General features: G+C 46.3%; 1 protein-coding gene across 1 annotated transcript in view; it reads left to right on the forward strand.

Annotated features, from left to right (window-relative positions):
* Nucleotides 1-23624, forward strand: part of LOC102433705 (mucin-19) — a 63566-nt gene that overhangs the window by 34189 nt on the left and 5753 nt on the right. Inside the window, 2 exon segments of the mRNA XM_014465724.2 lie at nucleotides 15727-17288; nucleotides 17291-21172. Of these exon segments, the coding sequence (XP_014321210.2) occupies nucleotides 15727-17288; nucleotides 17291-21135 (5407 nt within the window). The 3' untranslated portion in view covers nucleotides 21136-21172.

Genomic DNA, 23624 nt, shown 5'->3' on the forward strand with positions numbered 1-23624 from the left:
CCCGAGCGGGGGGGGGGGGCGGGGAGAAGTAAGGATGAGACAGACAGGAGAAAATTTTACTTTGGGTGGTGGGCACATGGTCCTAGATACAGATTTTGTAACTTAGTAATCCACACATGAAACCTATATGTTTATGTCGACTAATAAAATTTAATTAAAAAAAGAAGTAATGGGGGTTCACTCACAAAGGGATGGTTTGGGTTTTCTTTTACTCTGTGGGAAATGGGTTTTGAGCTTTGGACGGACTTATATTTCAAAAAGAAACATTATGGCTTCTGTGTGGAGGATAGACTGGAAGGAAATACTGAAATAGGAAGAAAGCATGGGAGGCTGCATCAGTAACCCATGAGGGAGAGGATGGGGCTGCATGCAGGGGAATAAGCAGATGAAGTGATAAGGAGGGGTAGGGTTCTGGATATATTTTGAGGGCAAAGCCAATAGGATTTGCTGATGGATTGGCTGTGAGGTGAGAGAATGAGGAGATTCAAAGTTGACTTCAAGGATTTTGGCCTGAGCGTCTAGAAGGGTAGAGTTTCCATCAACTGGAATGGGAAAGACTGCAAAGAAAACAGATTTGGGGATAAGATAAGGAGTTTGAGGTTGGACATATGAAGTTTGGGATGTCCCTTTCTACACTGACATTATTTTCATGGTTTATTGTTACACAGAGGCTTGAATCTGAGTTCATGAGAGAGGTTAGGATAAAGATACTCATTCGGAAATCATTGGTATATAAATTGCACTGAAAGTACTGAACTGCATTGAGTGAAATGACAAAGTGAATGTGTACATAGAGAGAAGAAAAGAAGACCATGTAGTGAGAAAAAGAAGAACAAGCACAAAAGACTGAGAAGGAGCAACCACCGAGGTCGCAGGAACACCAGGCAGTGTAGTTTCCTGGAAGCCACATGAGGAAAGTTACCATCAAGGAAGAAAGAATAGTCAACTGTGTTCATTGCTGCTGCAGAGAAGTAGAGAACTGGCCTTATTGTTTAACAAGATAAAGTTTATTGATAAATCCAAGGACTCGTTGGTTACTCTTACAAAAGTAGTTCTAATGGATGAGGATAAAGCTTGATTGAATTAAATTATTTGCAGCCTGTTTCAGAACCACGTTCCCCAATCTATTCCTTTTTCTGCCCTGCATCTGATTTTCCTGCCAATTTCCTTGCTGTTGTCTCATTTCTGTCTTCATATCAGGTTTGAGTTTGGTGCTTGGCCCATTTCCATGGCTATAACTTTGACTCCCTTAAATAATGACTATGTGTCCCTGTCACATTGACTCAGATGCCTCAAACACGAATTCCTTCCCGATCTTTCTTACTCTGACCCTTTCTACACTGACATTATTTTCATGGTTTATTGTTTCTGGATTTGTCCTGGCTTTAGACAGGACCAGGTACAAGTATCAAAGAGCTTACCACCAATTGGGGGTTGGCAAAGCTTTCCTGGTGCACAGATCTTACCAAGTTTCTTTCTTTCCTTAACTCAGTCTGGTTCATTTTTCCTAATGCAATCTCACCAAACTGAGGCTGGGACCCTTCATGTTTTGAGCTGGCTGGAAGACCTTTTCTCTTAGTGGCCATGTGGCTTTCATGAAGAGCTCTATTTCCCAAGTAGCCTGTCTTCCTCTGAATTCCTTTGAAGCTATTTTGGAACTTTCTCTTTCAAAGATCACCTTATATGGGAACTTCCACTAAATTCTTGTCACCAAGAGCAGTATTAATATTCATCTTATTTGCATCACTATATGTCAGACTATGATGAATATTAGGAACACACAGTTAAAAAGAAGGTCAGAGGATTCCTAATAGATATTTGTCATCGAAAGAAACATGAATACTTTGCATATTAGGGTTTTATATATAGAGATAATGAAAATGCATAAATTGTTCAACTATAGCTTTGGCCACATGTCTGAAAACTTTGTGGGATAAGTTAAATATCCACAATAAGATTAATTTTAAAACTTACATAGAGTTCACTTTATTTTAAAAAGATTAGGCTATATTTCCATTTCATAGTTAAAAATAACTTTGATTTTTCTTTTCCTAATGGAATTTGACAAATGAGGAAAGAAAACCTACTTGTAATGTAGACCTACTAATAATGACAGATAGCTGTTACCATGTTCCTCATTGTTCTCAATCTTATCAAGTTTAAAGTAATTGGATTGAACTAAATGACCTATAAAGCCATTTTTCCCCCAGATTTTTACTCATTCTCCAACAGGGGAACTCACAAACTCAGTTCTTTCCCTCTAAAGGCTACCAAAGATGAGAAGCTTGGCTGAATCTTTGTTTCAAAAGGACTATCTAGTCTTAAAGGTGAACCCTACCTGCCTTTTATCTTTGGAGTAAGTTAAAAACTTTACTACAGCGGTTCTCAACCTGTGGGTCGCAACCCCTTTTGCGGTCGAACGACCCTTTCACAGGGGTCGCCCAAGACCATCCTGCATATCAGATATTTACATTATGATTCATAACAGTAGCAACATTACAGTTATGAAGTAGCAACGAAAATAATTTTATGGTTGGGTCACAACATGAAGAACTGTATTTAAAGAGCCAGAAGGTTGAGAACCACTGCTTTACTAGATGATTTCAGAAAGAGCTAAACTTTTCCCCAAGATGCCTGTTGTCAGGACACCAGCACTAGAAACTTTATCAACAACAGTGGAGGGCTTCCTGTATGCTGAGCACTATTTTAAGAAACTCACATGTTTTACCTCCTTTAATCCTCACCTCAAACCTATTAGCTACTGTTATTCCCAGTTTACAGAGTTGCCTGGTACCTCATTCTGAGTCCTCTACATTGTCACTCACCAGACAGAAGGGAGAGCATTCTTCCTTTCTCCATGGAGTCATCAACACAGTCTTCTTCCTGCCAGTAGCAGTGGGAGTTGAACTTTAAAATGTGCAGTTCTTCAAAGTGTGAAATGAGACACTGTTCACAGCAAAGGGATAAACATATGGTCTAGAAGTACATTTTGAGAGTCACAACACTTTGCTTGGAAGTTGTAAAATCCAGTCCTCCCACCCTCCATGCCCACCCCACATACAATACACACATACACAAGGCATTTGCTTCAGCCACTTTAATTAACTTAAGTTTGATTGCATACTACAAATATTAGAAATGGAACGCCTTTTATGTTTACTGGCTCTTTAAAAAACTCAAGTCTCATACTAAACATCCATCAGGTGAATGAATTATTTCATAGAAGAAAGGCAGCAACTAACAGATAAAAATTTGGAAAGATCAGGGCTCTGTCCAGGAAAGAAGAACCTGCCTGCCTTTCCAGATAATCTGTTGGGTTGTTTGTCGCCTAGACACGGGTTTCTTGTGACTATTTGATTTATCTAATTAAAGTTGTTGCTATTCATTAATATTTTTCCATGGAAACAATATCTAAGGCACACAGCTGGTTCCAAAAGGGCTTGTTTCAAGCATAGAAGAGAAGCAAAGCTTTAATATAGAACTTAGAGCCTAAGAGGTGCCTCTCACCTCTGAAGTAATGAGCCTTGAATTCAAATGCACTTGCTTAATGTCAATACAACCACTCTGTGGGAATGGGAGGCTGGGAAATAAAATGTTACAAAATATTATTTTGCATATATACACTGAATAGCCAGATTATTATGACCACCTGACGTTTGTAGGCAAATTAGTGTACACTGCATCGTATGGGATGTGGAAGCCGAAGGCCTGTTCGAACACCTTTGCTGTCTGCAGTTACCAAGATGAAATGTCTCCAATTCACACAGGAACACAAGGATTGGACAGTTGAGCATTGGAAAAAAGTCATGTGGTCCAATGAATCACATTTCCAGTTGCATCATTCAGATGGCAGAGTGAGAATTTGGCGGAAACAGCATGAAAGCATGCACCCCACATGCATGAGTACAACCCTTCAAGCTGGTGGGGGCAGTGTTATGGTTTGGGGCATGTTTTCCTGGCATGATTTGGGCCCTTTAATTCAAGTGGACCAACGTCTGAATAGCACAACATACCTAAGTATCATTGTTGATCAAGTTTATCCTGTCATGTTGATGGTGTATCCCAATGGAGATGGCTTCTTCCAACAAGACAATGCACCATGCTACAGTGCTCGTATTGTGCAGGAGTGGTTTCAAGAACATGAGGGAGACTTTACCTTGCTTAAATGGCCCCCACAATTACCAGATATTAATCCAATTGAGCATTTGTGGGACAAAGTTAAAAGAGCCATCAGGCAGCTGGTTCCACAACCATCAAATCTCACAGAACTGGACAGTGCTATTCATCAGGCATGGTGTCAGATTCCTCGCATCACTTTTCAACATCTCGTGGAGTCAATGCCAAGAAGAATTGCCGCAGTATTGAAGGCAAAAGGTGGCCCAACGAAGTACTGATGGGGTGGTCATAATAATCTGGCCACTCAGTGTATATACCCTTTACTATATACTGAATAAATGTGCACTTACACATTATATATTTCACATAATTATGCTCATTCACATATAATATTATACAGGGCTGTATCCTCAAAATCCTGAAATAAAACTTATGGGCAATTTAAGGGATTTCCAATTTTGACCTGACTTGCCTTCTGCTGTGAGCACAGTCTTAGAAGCCCAACGAGCCTGTGAGTTCAATGTGAATTAAAATGACCCCCAGTGAGTGAGAAGCCCATAGGATAGCTCTCTCCTGGTTCCAAGTACTAATTCAGATCTGATTATTGTTAAGGTGGGTCTCCCTGTCAGACACTGGAATTCATCAGGAATAGAGAAGAAAACAAGGTCAGAGTGACTCGGGAGCATTTCTGATCTCATCCAGAATTGTCCAAAGGTTGCTTTGGTCACACTAAGACACTGGGAGAACACTTGGGTGAGAAGACCTTTCCAAACTAGGGGAACATAGAAAAAAAAGAGAAAGAACTCATGGACATGAACAACAGCGTGGTGATTGTGGGAAGAGGAGGTGGGTGGAGGTGGAAGAGGGAAGAGAGGGGATAAATGGTGATGGGAAAATGAAAATAAAATAAAAATAAATAAGTTAATAAGATCTTATTAAAAGTAAAAACAAACAAACAAACATAAAAACTAGGGGAATATATTCCAAAGTCAGTGGGAGAGTGTCCTGTGAGCTGTCATACTGGAAGTGCTGTGTTGAGTCAGAAATGGTTTTCATGCCTATGAGTTGGCTGCTCTGGCCGCTGAGGGCATACCGAGAGGATAGGTCACCAGAGCCGGCCAGAAAACTCCTCTGCACCTACTTGTTTCTTAGGGGCTGTGCATGGTAATTATACAGAGAACAACGCAAGTCTTATGGACGGGCATATATGTTTATAGGGACTAAAATAGAGCACATTAAAGTCAGGCAGGTGCTTGACTAGGGAATGCAAACTCATCTTTACAAAAGAAGCTCTGGAAGTTTTTATTTAAATGTTTTCAGCAAAATAAACTGTTACTAGGAAAACATCTTGTTGTAAATATAAGAAGGGTCTGCAGGCCTGAAATGTATCTGCCTGGTTTCTCCTTCCTTGGTAATCCCACTAAGCCCAGAAGCTCCGCAGTGAAAGTCAGATGTCCTTGCCCCCTTTGTCACCCGTGGCTGCTGGCAGAAAGGTCAGCTTTCTGAGCTTAAAGTAAACAGTCTTTTTTGACTAATGGCCCCTATAAATATAAAGACTATATATTCAGAGACATCTTTTGGCCCAGGAGGCTCTTGCATGATCTAATGGGCCAGTCTATAGAAAGCAAAGAGTTGTGTTGGAGACTGAGGCTGATTTAATGAAGCGCTGTGGAATGTGCCAAAGAGGCCTGTTCTGAATTTATCTCTTTCACTGTTGAGTGGAATAGTCAGCAAAAGTCATTGTTTTAGGATTTATTCATTCTGAATTTGTATTATTTGGTAACAATATATCTGGATGTTTATTTTTGCGTTATTTTTAAAAATTATGTTACTTAGCAAATGTATAAGGTTAATGAGATAACAGAGGAATGGTTTGTTAAGTTTTGAGTGTAAGTGTTTCTAAGGACTTTGGATATGACTATTTATAAACAATATATTAATAATACCCATAGATCACAATGCTTGGATGTATTAGTTACATATCATTTTTAGCTATTCATTTAAAGAGAATTCTCCCTAAATAATTTTGCTAGCTTCTCTCTAGTTATCCAAAAGTAATAATTAAATAATTTATTTATTGATTGACTTAATAATATAGATAAAATAACATTTACTGGGTTCCTACCCTTTATTCAATAGTCATCAAAGATTTGTTGTGTGCCTACTGTGTGGCAGGCCCTTTTGTAGGCATCAGGGATGATACCAGAGAACAGAAGGAAGAAAGGAAGAAAAAAAGAAAGAAAGAAAGGAAGAAAGAAAGAAAGAAAGAAAGACAGAAAGAAAGAAAGAAAAGAAAAGAAGAGAAAAGAAAAGAAAAGAAAGGAAAGGAAAGGAAAAGAAAAGAAAATTTCTGCCTTTATGAAGCTTATATTTCCCTAGATGTTGGAATTAAAACAATAAACAACTCAGACATGACCCCTGCCTACAGAGAGTTTAAATTCTGGTGGGAAAGATGGCAGTAAGTCGGGATAACAATTTTATAAAAGTAATTGGATTATAATGTAATGTAATATACAGGATGATGGGATACATGGTCATTCTGAGGCCCACTTTAGACTGAGTGGTCAGGGAAGCTCTCCTGAGGAAATGAGATTAAGTTAAACCAGGAAGGATAATAAGCCAGGTATTTAAGAGCCAGGGGAAGGGAGGAAGAATTTTTCAGACAGATTGATAGCCCAAGGCAAGGAAGAGCTTGCTGCTGGAGGAGAGAGAGAGAGAGAACTGCTATGACCAGAGGTTACTGTGAGCTGCCCTGAAGTCCCAGGAGGGTGTGAGGTCACCTATGGTTTGAAGTTTATGCTAAATGCAAACGGAAGAGTTTTAAAAAATGCAGTGGCAACACTAATTTGTATTTGCAAAATGTCATTCTGACAACTGGAGAATGGATGGCAGATGGACAAAGAGGTTGCAGGGAGATCAGTTTGGAGGCTGTGTAAAAATGGTGAGGATTTGGACCAGTGGTGGCTCAGGAGATGGAACGTAGGTAATGGCTTTGGGATACATTTTGGAGATTGATTTGAAAGGATTTATTTAAGAATGGAATGGGGATGAGCAGAGTAAAAGGGAGAAACTAGGTCTCAATTGATGGAAGTGCCAAATATTGAGACGGAAAAAAGACTGGGATAGAGATTAGGTTGGCTGGGAAAAGAAAGGGTGCTGCGAACAACCATGAGTTCACTTCTTGTCATGTTACATGTGTGACGTCTATTGGACATCCACATGAAAGTGTAATAAGGCCTATGGGATATATGAATCTGAAAGTGAAGGACAATGTCTAGGCTGAAGGCATAATATTGATGCCACCAGCAAATGTAAAGTGTTTAAAACCTTAGGCCAGGATGAGATCACCTGAGTGGACAATTAGTCAACACATCTATCCTCCCCCAATGAAAGACATGCTTAGAGAGAGGAAGAGAGAGAGAGAGAGAGAGAGAGAGAGAGAGAGAGAGAGAAACATCAATTGGTTGCCCACTATGCATGTCTGAACAGGGATCAAACCTGCAACCCAGGTGTACGCCCTGGCCGGGAAAGGAACCAGCAACCTTTCGGTGCACAGCATGACACTCAACCAACTGAGCCACTCCTGCCCAGCAACACCTTTGTTTTAAAAAATGTGGACTCACAATTTAAAAAAAATATACAAGGCATACTGCTTAGTCATTGTGGGCAAACAGATGTATAAATCAAAGCCTTTATCCTCAAGATACTTACATTCTGGCAGTGAGAAAAAACACATGAAAGTGAAAGTACATGTCCAAAAAAAAAGGGGGGGTAGGGAACACTTCCATAATCCATAGAGGAATTACTATGGGCATTGAGAATGAGTCACTTTGTCATGGGGTAGGAGGTAGTCTAAGACCATACATGGGGGACTGACCAAGATCCAGGGGGATTGTAAAACCTTAAAAAATGGATGGTTTATATATATATTTTTCTAAGATAGAAAATTGTCAAATTGAAATTGTTAAATTCTCAAAGGGTTTGTGAATAAAAAAGATTAGAGGCATTGCCATAGGAGATCAATTTAATAGTGGTCTTAATTATGGAAGCTCAAAGATATTTCTGGAAATGAGGAGAGCGCAAGACATAAGCAAAGAAATATTATGAGAAAGAAAAATGCAAGGCATGCTTGGAAATGGTTTTAGACTTGTGTGATTGGGATGGGGATTAAAATAGGACAGTGAAGAAACTGAAGCTGGAAAACAGGAGGGGACTGAAATGGGAACAAACTTAAATGCGAACTAAGGAGATGGACTTTCTCTTATAGACCATGAGGAGTCATTGGAGTTGATTCAATTAAAAAACAGTGAGCATCTGATTCATATAAAGCAATGTGTGGTATCCTGGTTGCAGGGGTGGGGAAAGAGTTAAAATTTTTTCATAGAATAACAATAGTTAGCAATAATTAACACTGATCCCTTGCGTACTATGCGCCCTTCTCTTTGCTAAGTGCTTTACATGGATTATCTAATTTAATCCTCACAACCCTATCAAGGTGAACCCTATTGGAATACAGGAAAGTTAAATTCTTTGTCCTCAGTTATATGGGTAGGAAAAGTGGAGTCATTATTCAAACTCTTGCAGTGCAGCTGGAACACTTGGTTGAAGGGCCGGAATATTCTGATGTACTGCTACAGCCAGAGATGGCCGTGACATCATGCTTCTCATCAAAGCCAGGGCTATGGACACCTCTGGAGTGTACCAAGGAGTATGTGAAGTGACAAAACAAATGCTGCATATTTTAATAAACTATCAACTTTATTTTAAGATTTTTAGAAAAATGTGTATGAAAATGGATATGGGTATTCATGGTTCTAAAAATCATATTAATTTTTAATGAACATATTTTATAACAAATATTCAGAAGAGTGAACAATGACAAGTGTGATATACTTTTACACCATGAACGATCCATGTAACCAGTACCAAGATGAAGACATAGAACCTTCTGGCCCTGCAGAAACCCCCTTGCCTCTGCTCTGACACCATCACCAGAGTAATCACTATCCTGACATCCAACACTAGTGATTACTTTGTCCTGTTTTAGAGTTTTATATAAATAGGATAATTCAGTATGTTCTGTTTGAAGCTTTCTTCTTTTTCTAAAAAGATTCATCTCTATTATTGCATGTGGCGGTAGTATGTTAACTTAATTCACATTTGTTTTTAAGGTAAAACATAATGCCACAACAAATTATTTGCTGTTTTAAAGAACACACCCGCATTTTTTGAGAAAGCAATTTAATCTCCCTTACCTTTGGTCACTTTGATGACAAAGCTTGAGCAACACAGGAACAAGCACTGAATTGGGAATCAGGAGAAATGAATTCTAGTTCTCCCTTGCTACTCATAGCTGTGTGACCTTCAGTAAGTCACTGAAATTCTTGAATTGATTTCCTACATTAATAAAAGAAGGAAGCAAAGTTCACTTTGGTCTACCCCAGTATGAGTTGCCTTTGCTTCAATTCTAAGTTGAATGGGTTTAGCTTAAGGAAAGACTATAGAAGAAATAAAATTTTCCAAAATAAAATTATTTTTCCTATTATAAAAGAAAAACATGTGTACTGTAACAGTTCAAGCACCACCAAATGGCATAAAGGAAATCCTATATAATAAAAGGCTAATATGCAAATTGCCCCCTTGGGAGTTCAACCGCTCGCTATGATGTGCGCTGACCACCAAGAGGTGGCATGGAACAAAGGAAGGCCCCAGCTGCTGGCACCCGGGAGCTGGGGGAAGGAAGGCCCTGATCGCTGGCCAGGCCTAGGGACTCTACCCGTGCATGAATTTTGTGTACCTGGCCTCTAGTTTAATACAAAAGCAATGTTAGTTTGGTATTAATATGTCTATGTATTTTCTGTTGATACAACTATATGTTCACTTAATAAGCTATATTATTGTTGTTTCTGAAATGCAATCATACTAATATTTCTGAAATGCAATCATACTAATATATCTTATTCTGTAATTTCCTTTTCAGGGAAATTATTTCAAGATTGGGATATATGTTCATATCTGCCTGAAGTGACATAGCATCCATCCACGGTAATCAATCAGCCATTCCTCTTGAATAATATTTAGATGTTTTCTAATAATATTTAGATGTTTTCTAATTTTTTCTATCACGACATGTTGCAATGAACATCCTGTACACATTTGATAAACCCTAATGTTCTTCTTCTGTATGCTAGATAGAAACTGTCAGATTAGTTTTTAAAAAGTTGCTTATTTTTCATTTTAGTACTTGAGTTTTGAGCAGATTCGAATGTGAAATCTGAAGCAAGAAAAGAACCAAGATCTTAAACAATTTTCATCGTGATTCTAAATATTCATAGGAAATGGAAATCTGAAACATAAAATACTGAGTATAACTTAAAGGCTCATGTTTGAAATGGCTGAAGACTGAAATCAGAAATGTGGAAAGATGAAATACTTTCCTAAGTAATAAAATGAATCATGATTTTACAATGCAATGTCAAGAATTAAAAGGCAAAGAAAAAACTTTTTAAATCACAGAAATAAGTCATTCATGTTATTCTGTAGATAGGCAGCGGAGTTGACTCATTATTGAAATTGTGTTTCAATACCAATTTGGAAAACTTACAGTTAAAGCTTTTTGTGCCATCTTCCCTGACCTGCTGTCCTAGACCAAGGAGATACCCTTCCCCACACCCCTCTCGGACCCTCCCTCCTGCAAGCTAGAGTAACACAGTCCGCGTGCATGTGAGGAATAAACATTCACAGTTAGGCGCTTCGAATGGGCAGTATGACATAGAGGAAGATGTATTTGTTCTGCCAATGTTTCACTTTGAGGCTGGTCTGGAAGAGGTAATTTTCCTTTATCCAGTAAGATCTGAAACACCAAAACCTCTACCGCTCTCTCAAGAGAGAACCAGATAAAAACTATCATCAAGAGAAAGAAGAAGAGGAATGGGGCTGGGGAAACGGAGACCACTAGGAGACCACTGAGAGAAGGAAAGAGGGAGTGAAGGAGACCAGATGGAGGAACCCCTCACACACATCCTGGCTCCAGGGGAAGAGTAAAGAACCTTCTATGCACACCTCTGCCCTCTGTATGCAGGCTTGAGCGTCAAAGTTTTATTTCTGGTGGTGAACTGTTCCTTCCTGCCCTTCCAAGTTTTAAGGGCATAGCTAAGGGGTTGCGTCTGCAATGCGCATGGAGCGATTCTACAATAACGTGCTCTTCTTTGCACAAGAAGATAGCGCTACTTATTCATCTTCGTGGTGCATGCTGTTTTCTATTCACAGGGATGGTTTTACACTAATCCTGTTACTTCATTTCCTTGGATTCCATGGCGACCAGCTGGTCCCCTGTGTAGGCAGCTGCTTGAGAGTGTGGAATAGCTAATTGGCCAGCAGTGCACAGGAGCCTGTGACCTCCACCTCATGGATTGAGAGCTCAATCATCAGCTGAGTGTGGGCTTCAGTCACTCAGAGCTGGACAGTCAGGGCTCCAGCAACGATTAATTGTGAAAAGTCATGCAGTGTCCATGTCTTCACTTAACCTCAGTTTGTTATCCATAAAATGGGAATAACAATTGCTCTCTCTCAAGTGTCTTGGGGAGGGTTAAATGAGCTAAAATATTTAAAACATGTACCTCAATAAGGAAACACTCACTCTTTGGCACCTCCTGGTAAAAATCAAATTCCACGGTGTCTTTCTTTTGGTAGTAATTCTTAGGTGTGTCTACTTAAGAAGTAGCTGGCTACACTGAGCAGTAAGCAGTGGCCAACAGAAAAGCCTTCTTCACATCAGTGTGCGAAAATAGGTGTGGGGGGTTTATGGAAAGCTTTACCCAAAATTTAAAGCCATCTGGGGTACAATCAAATATCTCCGATTGCACCTCAGAGAATCCTGAGAATGTCTGTGTTTGGTACAATTTTTTGTCTGACTCCTTAAACCTATCTCTTCATTTCTAGTCTAGTCCTCTACCTCTGATAAGCTGTTCTTCCTTTTGAATTTGTCTATTAGATTGTGCCACTGTCAGAGACCTGAAATATAATCATACCCTTTTACCAGTTGATGGATATCTGGTCTTCATTCACTTTTTTGTTTGTTTTGTTTTGTTAATCTTCATTTGAGGATATATTTCCATTGACTTGTAGAGATTTGAAGGGAAGGAGAAGAGAGATGCTGAGAGAGAGAGAGAGAGACAGATAGAGGGAGGGGGGAGAGAGAGAGAGAGAGAGAGAGAGAGAGAGAGAGAGAGATGTGAGAGAGACACTTGGATTGGTTACCTCCCGCACCCACCCTGACAGGGACTGAGGATCAAACCAGCACCCAGATGCATGCCATGGACTGGGAATCAAACCCTCAACCCTTCAGTGCATGGTCTGATGCTCTAACCACTGAGAAACCAACCAGAGCTGGCCTTCATTCTTAATTTCTTTAATCATATTAAAGTTTCCATACTATAATTCCATCTCACAAGACTTTCAGAGAACACCAAAAAACTTTCTCTGCACAGATTAAAAATAATGACACTGAGTCATATCCTTCATTGCTCTTTGAATTCCCATATAAAGTTATCTACCAAATATACCTTGCCTGTTCTACCAAGTGTGCCTGCTTAACAGGGTTAATGCTTGTGACATTAGTCACTGTTAATTGCTCAAGAGCTGAGATCAGGTAGGCAATCACTGAGTTCATCTGTAAAAAAAAGTAATGACTATAGTCGTATTAAGGAATAAAAGGCCCCCTGGCTACCAAATGACTGCAAACTATTTCAAGAGAATTGAGAGTAATTCATAGTAACAGCTACTGTCCCAAACTCTGAAAATTCCAGAGAGCAGGCAGTTTGAATATATATATATATATATTTTTTTTTTTTTACTTTACCCTTCAATGGGTGATTGTTTTTCCACTTAGGAGTCTCTCTCTTTAAGAACATAGTTTAATAGAGTCTGTCCTACTCCAAATTCTGTGCTTCTTTGATTTTTAAATAGAATTTGTGGTTTGAATTAAACCCTACTTTTTGAAAATTGACTTTATTTGAAAAAGATTTCCCTACAATTTTTTTCCCCCTACACTGGCATTCATTGAGATAGAAAAGAGGGAAGGAGCCACACAGGTATTTTGGAGGTAAGTAGCTCTTTTAGAACAATTTCTCTCTTTGTCTCTGGGGGAGCTTTGGTTAGGGCTATGCTCTGGAAGAAGTTAGACTCTGGAAGCAGGTTTCCAGAACTTGGGCGTTAAGCAAATATGCACTGTCTCCAGGGCATCTGACCTTCCAATGTTGTACTTTGCCAAATGCAAGGAGGGAAACTACTGAAATCTGTTCGAGTTGTCATGACAGACAGGGCCATATGGAAAGTGCTGGAAAAATTCCTCCTTGGACTATAATTGCCTTGATGGACAGAAACACTGCCTTCCATCAGCTGTGGTATGCGATGGCCCAGTGTTTTGAGGCAGTGCTCGGGGTTTATTGTTTAAGGTCTCAAAGAAAATTAAAATGAGACATTAAAAATACTGTTTGCCTGAAGGAGCTAATTATATTTTATTTTGTTTTATTTATTGTGTCAGGTTCCTTAATCCCTGAGCACATAATGTGTACACAGTTTGATGATAGATAGATAGATGATAGATAGATAGATAGATAGATAGATATAAAAGAAAACACAACCAAGAGATAGCTATGTGATTTATTTATGGTCATGTAGATGAAGTTGCCCAGTGGGTGCACTGCTCCCTTCTAATTGAGCATCAGGGTACTGTAGAAAGTAGTTGAGCATGGAAGTCAACAAGGCCCTGTAGCATAATGGCTAAGGTTCAACCTTTGGAGCGAGGCAGCCTGGGTTTGAATCCTGCTCCATACATCTCTGTGCCTCAGCTTTCCTGTCTATGAAATCACCACAGTCATTATACCTAACTCATCAGGTTGTTTTGAGAATTAAATAAATTAATATGTACATTTTAAAGTGCTTCAAATAGTATCGTGCATATAATAGGTGCTATATGTCTTAGTTACAGTGATTATTTTTAAATCTTCATTATCACTGAGAATCCAAGATTTTGTGTCACTACACGTGGTTCTCTGTAATGAAAAAGCTGATCACAAATTTGGCAAATTCTCCCCTCTCTCTCTTTATTCTTTCATTCTCTCCCTCTCTCTGTTTCTTTCTCTTGCTTTTTCTCTTTTACTCCCTTCACCTGGCACTCTGGCTTTGTACCCACATCGCGATACTTGATACGTCCAGTCTTTCCCTCGGTAGTGTTTTTAATGGCAACGAAGTGGGCAGATCCGAGTTGTCGTGGGGACGGTGGCAGGGCTGTGCTGTCCACATCTTGCGTGTGGAAAGGTAAATGCTTCAGTTGTTAGGGGCTCCCACTGCATACCCACCCCCACGCCCAACAGAGGAAGGAATATTTCTCTGTGCGGGGGTGGCTTTCATGTTGGAAGGGAATGGTGGATGGAGTTATTTTTGTTCCCCACAAATGGGGATGTTTAAAATAGTGCTTTATTCAATCGGCATAAGTGACACACAGACTATGTATAGTGGTGGAACTGGGCCTGCCAGGTGATGAGGGCCAGATCTCACCAAAACTGAGAGTCCTGGTTCTCCACTGATAACACCCAAGGGATCTTTCCTGAAAATGGCCCGCAAAGAACCCCCATCGTGGGCTGCCGGGCAAATTCACTGGCACAACCACTGAGTTGTTTGAAATGGATATACCTCGGAGCCAGGGAACTGGGATTTTGGCTTTGTGTCCAGGGGGCCTGCCAGCGGGTCACATTTCCTCTCTGAAGCTCCCTCCAGGCAGCACTGTACTCATGAAGGGTAAGTGTGTCCGTTGTTCTTTCAAGCCTCTTGACTCGGTGCCCTGCAGTCTGGCACTCAGCCAGCGAAACCGAAGCAGGAGGCTGCAGCTCAGGCCATAGTTAATTGGAGGTCTATTGTCTTGTCACGGTTTTAGAAGTTCAGGGAACTTTTTTTTTTTTGAGGTTGATTGGATATTGTTGCGAGTTGAAGTACTGTCAATTTTGACCTCATGCACTCCTTTTTAGTGACTATAATTAAAGTGTACCTAAAGCATTATGTTTTAATTCTTTGAAAATTGCCCTTCTGTACTTCAAGTCAGCACAGTGAGGATTCTAGAAGGGACTCTTTCCGTTTGAAACAAACAGACTAGATTTCATGGAGTGTAACTTTTGGAAAGGGGGGATGGAATGTTTTATTCCTATGAACAGTTTTCTTACCAGAATTCATCTGATCTGAGGTGAACGAGAAGAAAATGCTTAGCTTTTGAGGCAAACATGAAACTTACCGTATGTCCAAGGGAGATTTCGAAATCCTTGTGGATTGTCCTTAAATGGATTTGAGATGCAATGCAGAGTTTGGATTTTATTTAAGAACATGGGGGAAACCCATTGAGTCAGACAAGAGTGAAAGTGGCAGTGAGTGAGGAGTAATGTCACACTTCTCAGACACCATTATCATAGACGCATAGAACCCGCATGCCTCCTCCCCCTCAACTTTCTTTTTCCATCTTAGAGCCTCCTCTGTACCCTCAAGTGTGTTTCACTGTGACTAGGGAATAGACACTAAAAATATTTCTGGAATGACATGACCCACTCTCGCCCCATCCAGGAAAAGGACGAGGCTTCACCAGAAACAGCACATACTTTCCTTCCCTTTCTGGGAGCCCGGGGGTCGGCCTACAGATGCTGCTCCTTCCATGGCCGATGGCGCCCGGTCTCCTGGCTGCCGACGGTGCCAAGCAAACAACTGGACAGGACAGCTCAGCTCCAGGAAGGTGGCCACAGTCTCGGCCAGAGCAGCAGCCCCCCAGCCACAGACCTCCTCTGCCCCCCCAGCCAGGAGCCTTCCCACCCCCATCAGCCTTGCCTGGGCCCCGCCACAGGGGCTGAAGAGCTGGGAGGTGGTGGCCACAGGGGCGGTGGTGTCTACAGCCTTGGGGCCAGTCCAGGCACGCAGGACCCTGCTCCGGGCAACTCTGCGGCCCCTCCAGGGCCAGGGAGGGACCCAGGACAACCCCAGCGCTCACCACTGTCTCTTCCTGTCCCTGATACCGGGGCGAGGGCTCAGAATGGAAGCCGCTCCTCCTGAGCCGAATCCGCAGGCCAGACCGAGGGAGGTGGGGGACGGGGTGAGCGGAGCTCAAGATAGCCAGGAGCTGAAGCAGCAGCTGCAGCCGTGGCCTGAGCCACCAGCCTCCTCCCAGCAAGAAGGGAAATATGTGGAGATGTGCGCTGCCGGAGCCCAGAGGGAGAGGCCCCGGGCCATGGAACTGAGTCCGGAGTGCTCAGCTGGGGACCCAAGGGCCTCCAGGAGTCCCGAGGAGGGAGCCCTAGAGGAGCCCAGCAGTCCAGAGGGTAAGGCTCCGACCCCCCAGAGGAACCCTGCTTCTGTGGAGCTCACCAGATCCCAGCTCTCCGGCACTGATGGCAGCAGCGACTTCTCCTTCTCCTCCGCCACCTCCTCCCCTTCCTCCTCCTCCCCGGTGGACAAAGCAGAAGGGGGCCTTTTCAAGGATGAAGCCAGCACGTCAACAGGGGCTCTGGCCACCTCGTCCTCCTCTTTAGGCTTTGAGAGCGACAGTGGTGAGAGTGCAGGGAGCTGCCAGCCCAGGAAGGAAGCGGGAGAGGGAAAGGCAGGAGGAGGTGCAGGAGGACGAGGAGCAGCGGGGGCAGAAGCTGGGACAGAGTGCAGGGACATTATTGCCAAGTCCCAGGGAAGCAGGGGGCCCTCCAAACCCGAGGAGGCTCACTACATCACCACCCACGAGATCCAGCTGAGCGAGGTGGAGCAGGACATGGATTTCGACGTGGGGCTCGCCTCCCACTGGGATTTCGAGGACAACAACGTGATCTACTCATTCGTGGACTACGCTTCCTTCGGTGGCAGCGACGAGACCCCGGGGGACATCACCACCCCAACCGAAGAGGAGGACAACAGCTGCTACCTCAGCACCACTCCCAGCACCAGCGCCCCCCGGACGCCCAGCCCCTTCAGCAGTGACCCTCCCCGCCCGGGCGCAGGCAGCAGTGGCCGGGACACCAGCAGCACGGAAGTGGGCAGCGGCCCCGCTGACTGCGGCCCCACGCCCCCACCCACGGGGCCTGGCACTGCCCCTGGGCCCGAGCCCTTGCCGGAGCCCCCGGAGGCAGTGGCAGGGGCAGCCGCCGCCGCCGCAGCAGCTGTGGGAGTGCAGCAAGCCAGATCCTCCTATCAATCAAGCCGACTTCCCGGGCTATAAATGAGCCTAGCAACGTGCGTGCAAAGCAAAACAGTCTTCACGCTGCCAAGCATGAAGGCGACATGAGCCTCCGCGGCCCCACAGCTGCTGAACACCGCTCCAGTCCCCCGAAGCAGGACCCGGCTGCAGCCGTGGCTCAGGACCATGCAAAGAAATTCATCGCTGTCCCTGCTCGCCTGCAAACCCGCTGCGGGGCGGTGCGGGCCAAGGAGCTGGTGGACTATGCCAGCGGGGCCTCCAGCGCCGTGAGCGAGCTGGACGATGCGGACAAAGAGGTGGGTAACCTGACCTCCCGCGCCTTCCGGAGCCTGGCGTACCCCTACTTCGAGGCTCTGAACATCAGCTCCCGGGAGTCCTCCACGCTCTCGGAGGTCGGCTTCGGGCGTTGGTCCACCTTCCTGGACCTCAAATGCGGGGGCGTGGGGGCCCGGGTGGAGCAGAGCCTGCTGCGGAGCAGCGCGGCCTCCGTGGCCGCCGGGCTGCGCAAGGGCTGCGCGGCCAGGCCAGCTGCCGACCAGCTCTGCATCCACGCCAGGAAGGCCCAGACCAAGGCCCTGGAGTTCGTGGTCAGCAAAGTCGAGGGCGAGATCAAACATGTGGAGACGCCTCTGTGTTTCCAGAAGCAGCTGCAGACGGGCTCCCGCGTGGTCACCCTGCTGGAGCCTCTGAATTTGCGCAGCGACAGCAAAGCCAGCTCCAGCGCCGGGCCCTGCAGGGCCACCCAAGGCCCCGGTAAGGGCCCCGGCTCGGTGTACACGGACGACGGCTCGGAGGCCCCCGAGAGCAGCAAGCCTGCGCCCCGCGCCGAGGGCCCGCAGAAGAAGTCCAAGTTCGCTTCCAGTCTGCTCAAGAATGTCATCTCCAAGAAGATGCAGCGGGAGCACGAGATCAAGATGGAGAGGGGCGAGGTCACGGACACCTCCCACCGGCACCTCTCCAGCGCGGCCAGGGAGCCGGAGGGCGCCCCCGGCGGCGAGCGGCCGCGGGACAGGGGCCTGCAGAGGCAGAGCTCCCGCCACTCGGAGGCCAGCTCCGAGTACACGGTGCTCAGCGTGTCGGATGCGGGTGCGGAGGGGCCCGTGGCGGGGTCCAAGTCCCCCATCTTCAAAGCCAGCGCCCCTCGGGAGAGCCATGCAGGCTCGGTCCGCAGCGCCGCCGACGGACGCGCAGAGGAGGTGTGCGAGATCAAGCAGAGCGCCTCCGAGACGGTCAAGGGCATCTTCCTCCGCAGCCAGAACAGTGCGTTCCGGTCCTGGAAGGAGCGAGAGGCCGAGAAACGGGAGGACAAAGCCCCCGTGGGGAAGCTGAAGCTCCCCAAAGGGGGCGACTGGAGGGCTGATCTCGGGGAGGTCTCGGCCAGCAAGTCTACCATCATGTCCCGTCTCTTTGTCCCCAACATCCAGCAGACACCCAAGGAGAAGCAGCCGGGGAAACAGGCCACCAAGTACCCTGTGGCCCAGGCCACCTCCACGGCCGTGGTCGGGCCCAAGGCCCCGGAAATCAAGATCCGGTTGGGCAGCGTGCAGCAGCCAGGCTCGGACTTCAGCATCGCCAAGCTGCTCACGCCCCAGCTGGCCGGCGGCAGCTCCTCCGGCCTCCTCAAGGCAGCTGAGGACAACGCCTGGGGCCCACAGAAACTCTTCCGGGGGGACAGCCTGGAAAAGGTGCCCCAGTTCCAGGTGAGGGACGTCAGGGACAAGTCCAAGGCCCAGGGCCCCCTCCACCAGGTGAGGGACGTCAGGAAGCTCATCAAGGGGTCCGGAGACAGCAGCGACAAGGGCAGCGTGACCCCCGAGCAGGGGCTGAGCGGGCCCAAGCCCAGGCCGCTGGCTGCTGCCGCTGGCGCATCCAGGTCCCTGTCCCCCTTGGTGATCACGTGCCAGGCTGTGGTGAACCAGAGGGAGGACGGCACGGACCGGGAGCTGGGGGAGAGCCTGGGCAGAGGGGGCAGTGGCGGCCTGAACCCCTCCTCTGCAGAAGGGACGGTCTTGGTTCACCGGGCATCTGGGAGGCTGCCCGTGGCCACCATCGCCCCCAATAAGCCCGAGCAGGGCTCCTACCTGCCTGTGCTCAAGATCATCTCCAAGGCCTCTGCTCAGAAGACCCCAGAGAAGGCCAAGGACGAGGAGGCCAAGGAGGAGGGGAAAGGCCCCAAGCCATCGCGGAACGCCCTGGAGAAGCTGACGGCCGCGGTGCGGTCCATGGAGGAGCTCTACAGCTTCGACAGGCACGAGTGGAAGCGCAAAAGTGACCCCTTGCCCACGATGACCGACAGCCACGTCCTGTCGCTCATCGCTAGCGAGGAGAGGGGAGGGGCCGGCGGTGCCGAGGGGGACCCTGACAAGCTGGCCAAACGGCTGGGTGAGGTGGGAGAGCAGGGCACGGGCCACAAGGACGGAGTGGTCCTGCGTGCGGCCCCCTTGGAGCGCCTGCAGCGGAGAAACTCCAACCCGAGCTCCGAGAGCGTGTCTGCCCGCGCGGCTGCCTTCGAGAACCTGGCCAGGGAGCGGCCCCGATCCCTCTATATTCCCCCAGCCCACAAAGATGGGGAGAGAACCCAGCCCCTGCAGCCCCTGCCCCCACTCCCCAGCAACAGGAACGTGTTCACGGTGAGTGCCAGCAGCATCCAGAAAACTGGGGGTGTCGCTGGCAAGTTCCCCCAAGGGCTTTCTCCAGAGAGTCCTTCCGCAACAAAGGGCAGCAAATCTCAGGGACTCCGGTCCCTCAAGATCTCTCCGGCCACCCGGGCACCGCTTGATGAGGCGCCCAACAGGAAAAATGGCAGCAACTTGGTAAAGAGTAATAGTGACTGTGAAAATTACCTGACCATCCCCCTTAAAGGAAGCTCTGCAGCTGGGCCTGGGGCGAGGAGGGAGGGGCCCCCAGCCTCCTCTGCAGCCACTCTCTGCAGCTTGCCCCCCCTGAGTGCTCGCAGTCAGGCCCCCAGTTGCCCCAAAGGTTCCCAGGTCAGTGGAACCAGCCGGCCAGCTTGGCCTACCAAACCTGACAACCCACGGCAGTCGGTCGCTGCCCCCTCAGGGCCCCAGAGCCCCGGGCATCCCCCCACTGCTATCTACCACCAGCAGCCACTGCCCTTCCCCCTGCAGGGGGCCCAGCCCCAGGTCCTTTGCTTCTCCCCACCTGGCATGCCTGCCCCAGCACCTGCAGGCCCAGCTCCAGTGCCCACAGATGCCTTCCAGCAGCCACAGCCTCAGCAGACCCAGCGAAAGATGCTCCTGGATGTGACGACTGGCCAGTACTACCTGGTGGACACACCGGTACAGCCCATGACCCGGAGACTGTTTGACCCCGAGACAGGGCAGTATGTGGATGTGCCCATGACCTCCCAGCAGCAAGCAGTGGCTCCCATGTCCCTCCCTGTGCCTCCCTTGGCCCTGAGTCCTGGGGCCTATGGACCCACCTACATGATCTACCCTGGGTTTCTGCCCACAGTGTTGCCTACCAGCGCCTTGCAGCCCACACCAGTTGCTCATACTCCAGGGGGGAGTGAGCTCTCCCAGATGGCTGCAGAGAGCCCCAGCAAAGAGCCAGCTGCCAAGTTCACCGAGGCCCCATACTTCATGGCCTCTGGTCAGTCTCCCACCTCCGCTTCTTCCTCGGCCCCAGCAGCCACATCCCAGCTGGTGGGGGCCAAGGGCTTCGCCCAGCTGCACGGCAAACCTGTCATCAGCATCACTTCCCAGCCCCTGGGGCCGAGGATCATCGCACCCCCCTCCTTCGACGGCACCACCATGAGCTTTGTGGTGGAGCACAGATGATGGGCAGTCACCAGGAAGCAGGACGGAGCCGCTGCTGGTGAGTGAGTGGACTTTGATAATCAGTTTTCAGGGGTCAAGAGCAATCCTGTTTCTCGGTGTTTGAAATGGCTGATTTACAGCAGAGGAGGCTGTCTAGAAATGGGCCTTTTGGGAAAATAGAACAAAACCCCACCCAAATTATTAAGGAGCTAATTTTTTTTCTGCCATGCCTCCTCTTCTCCACACTCCTCAGTCCCTGAGGCCTTTCCCCTTTGACCTTTCAAATTGCCTGTATGTTTTTTCTCACCTGTGAGTCGGGAAAAGTGAACCTTGGATCTGTCAGGTCAGCCTTTGGTGAAGGTTGACAGGGGAGAGAAACAAAAGCCCCGTCCAGATTCCATGGAGTGAACCTCTATTCCTGGCAACCCCAGCGGCAGGAGGCAGAACATCCTGAGAGACCTTTGGGAACACTGTTAATGGGCTTGCTCCTCATTTTCTTGTTAGGGGGCTTTCTGAAATCGGCAGAAAAGCTTCTCTCCTTCCTCTACATCTTCTTGAGGTTTCTTTTACAAAGAGACTGTATTTTTTTTAAGCTCTTGTTTTTCTGTTTTCAGACAATCAGAATGCTTTTTCTTAGATGAATCTAAGGTCTTTAGGTTACACACACACGCACACACACATATGCACACTTGACCTCTGTGAGTGGGGGGAGATTACCTAGCTGTGGCTCCCTGGAGGGGCTGCTATGTTTGATCCAGTCGCTCAGACGGAATCCACTACTCTCAGCTGCCAGTCCCTATAAGGCGCTCATTTTCATATCTGCATTCGCTCCCTTCAGAAAAGAAGCAACTTCCACTTGCCCCCCTCGAAAGGAAATCAGATAGATTCCTAACACCTCCGTTAATCCAAATTCATAGACAGGAATCCTTGCTGTAAACACAGTCCAAGAAACTTGATAGGAAAAGTGAGCCTGAATCAGGACACTTCAGGTCACACACATAAGAAAGATAGTGGCAAACTTCAGATCCGAGCACAGAGATGTCAGCACTGTGGGGACACATCGCCCCTCATTTCCCTGTTCTCTTCAAACTAGGAAGGGTTGGCATTGTCAATGTTTCTTGGACTTTCACTCCTTGGTAAGATGATACCGAACCAAGAAAGGAGACGGAGAGGGGAGAAACCCCTTCCATGCATATAGAAGAGAAGTAAGCCATGTCTCTGTTCTGAACTGAGAAAGAACAGAGGAACATTGTTTCGCTGGGCAACGAAAGAGCCTTAACTTAGGAAGTAGGATCATTAGATTAGAGTCACAGCTTCCTCCCACCAGATGTGTGTTTTTGGGCTGCAAATGCTCGCGCTCATGATACTCATGTGCCAATAATATCTACTCCTCAAAATGTATTGCGGGGGATGGTGGAGGAGGAAGAGGGCAAAGGGGATAAATGGTGCTGGAAAAACATAATAAAATGGAATAAATGTATCTGAATATCCGATGATATAACAGCATATTGCAAATTAAAAACCCTTTTCAAATTAAGGGGTTATTACATTTATTGAACTACAAGACAACATAAAGCCACTGTTCAAAAAGCCTTGGGTCTCTCTCGAAGAATTCAGGTGAAAACGCAAGCCTCATTTTACTCACAATCTAGAAATAGATGATTCAAAATATTTCTCTTTAAGAGTTTGCCACAGGCACTGTGTGATGATCACAAATAAAGAGGGAGGGGGAGAGGAAAGATAAATAGTGCATCTTTTGTCTGATGTAGAAAGTAAAGGGAAATTCAGTATGCATGTGGAGGAGAGTCAGAATTAGAGAATTAGTTTTGCAGAAGGAAAAGAGTAGCTGCTAGATAAAAGTGTTTTAATCTTCTGGACAGGTGGTGCATTTACCTACGGCTATTTTGGAGCAGCTAATCCTGCAAGGCCTTTGTGTGAGCTGAGGAGGCGCAGAGACAAGGGGAAGGGAGGACAGGGACAGGGGAGGGACCAGGCACACACTCGCCTGCAGTCCCCTTGGCAGCTGCCTTTGGCCTTTCTCCTGTCTGCTGAGTCTGGAGAGGGTAGGCTTGGAGTTGCTTCCACCAGACGCAAAGATAAACCAGAGTTTTTAGTATTTAATATTTGAACAGTGATTATTTTGAAAGTTTATTTCTTTTTGAAACACAACCTTTATGTTAGTCCACCCCCCTAAAGATAGACAGAAATCAAAAGCTGGCTTCACCATCTAAGACGACTAGTGAGGAACTGATTTGCTTTTTGTGTACAAGCAAAAATCTAGTTATTAAAACTCAGATAACTGCCTGACTGGCATGGCTCAGTGGTTGAGTGTCGACCTATGAACCAGGAGGTCATGGTTCGATTCCAGGTCAGGGCACATGCCCGGATTGTGGGCTCAATCCCCAGTCAGGGACATGCAGGAGGCAGTCAGTCCATGATTCTCTCATCATTGATGTTTCTATTTCTCCCTTCCTCTCTAAAATCAATAAAAATATATTTACAAACAAACA

The sequence above is a fragment of the Myotis lucifugus genome, unplaced genomic scaffold, assembly GCF_000147115.1.
Source record: "Myotis lucifugus unplaced genomic scaffold, Myoluc2.0 scaffold_308, whole genome shotgun sequence".
NCBI classification, from domain to species: domain Eukaryota; kingdom Metazoa; phylum Chordata; class Mammalia; order Chiroptera; family Vespertilionidae; genus Myotis; species Myotis lucifugus.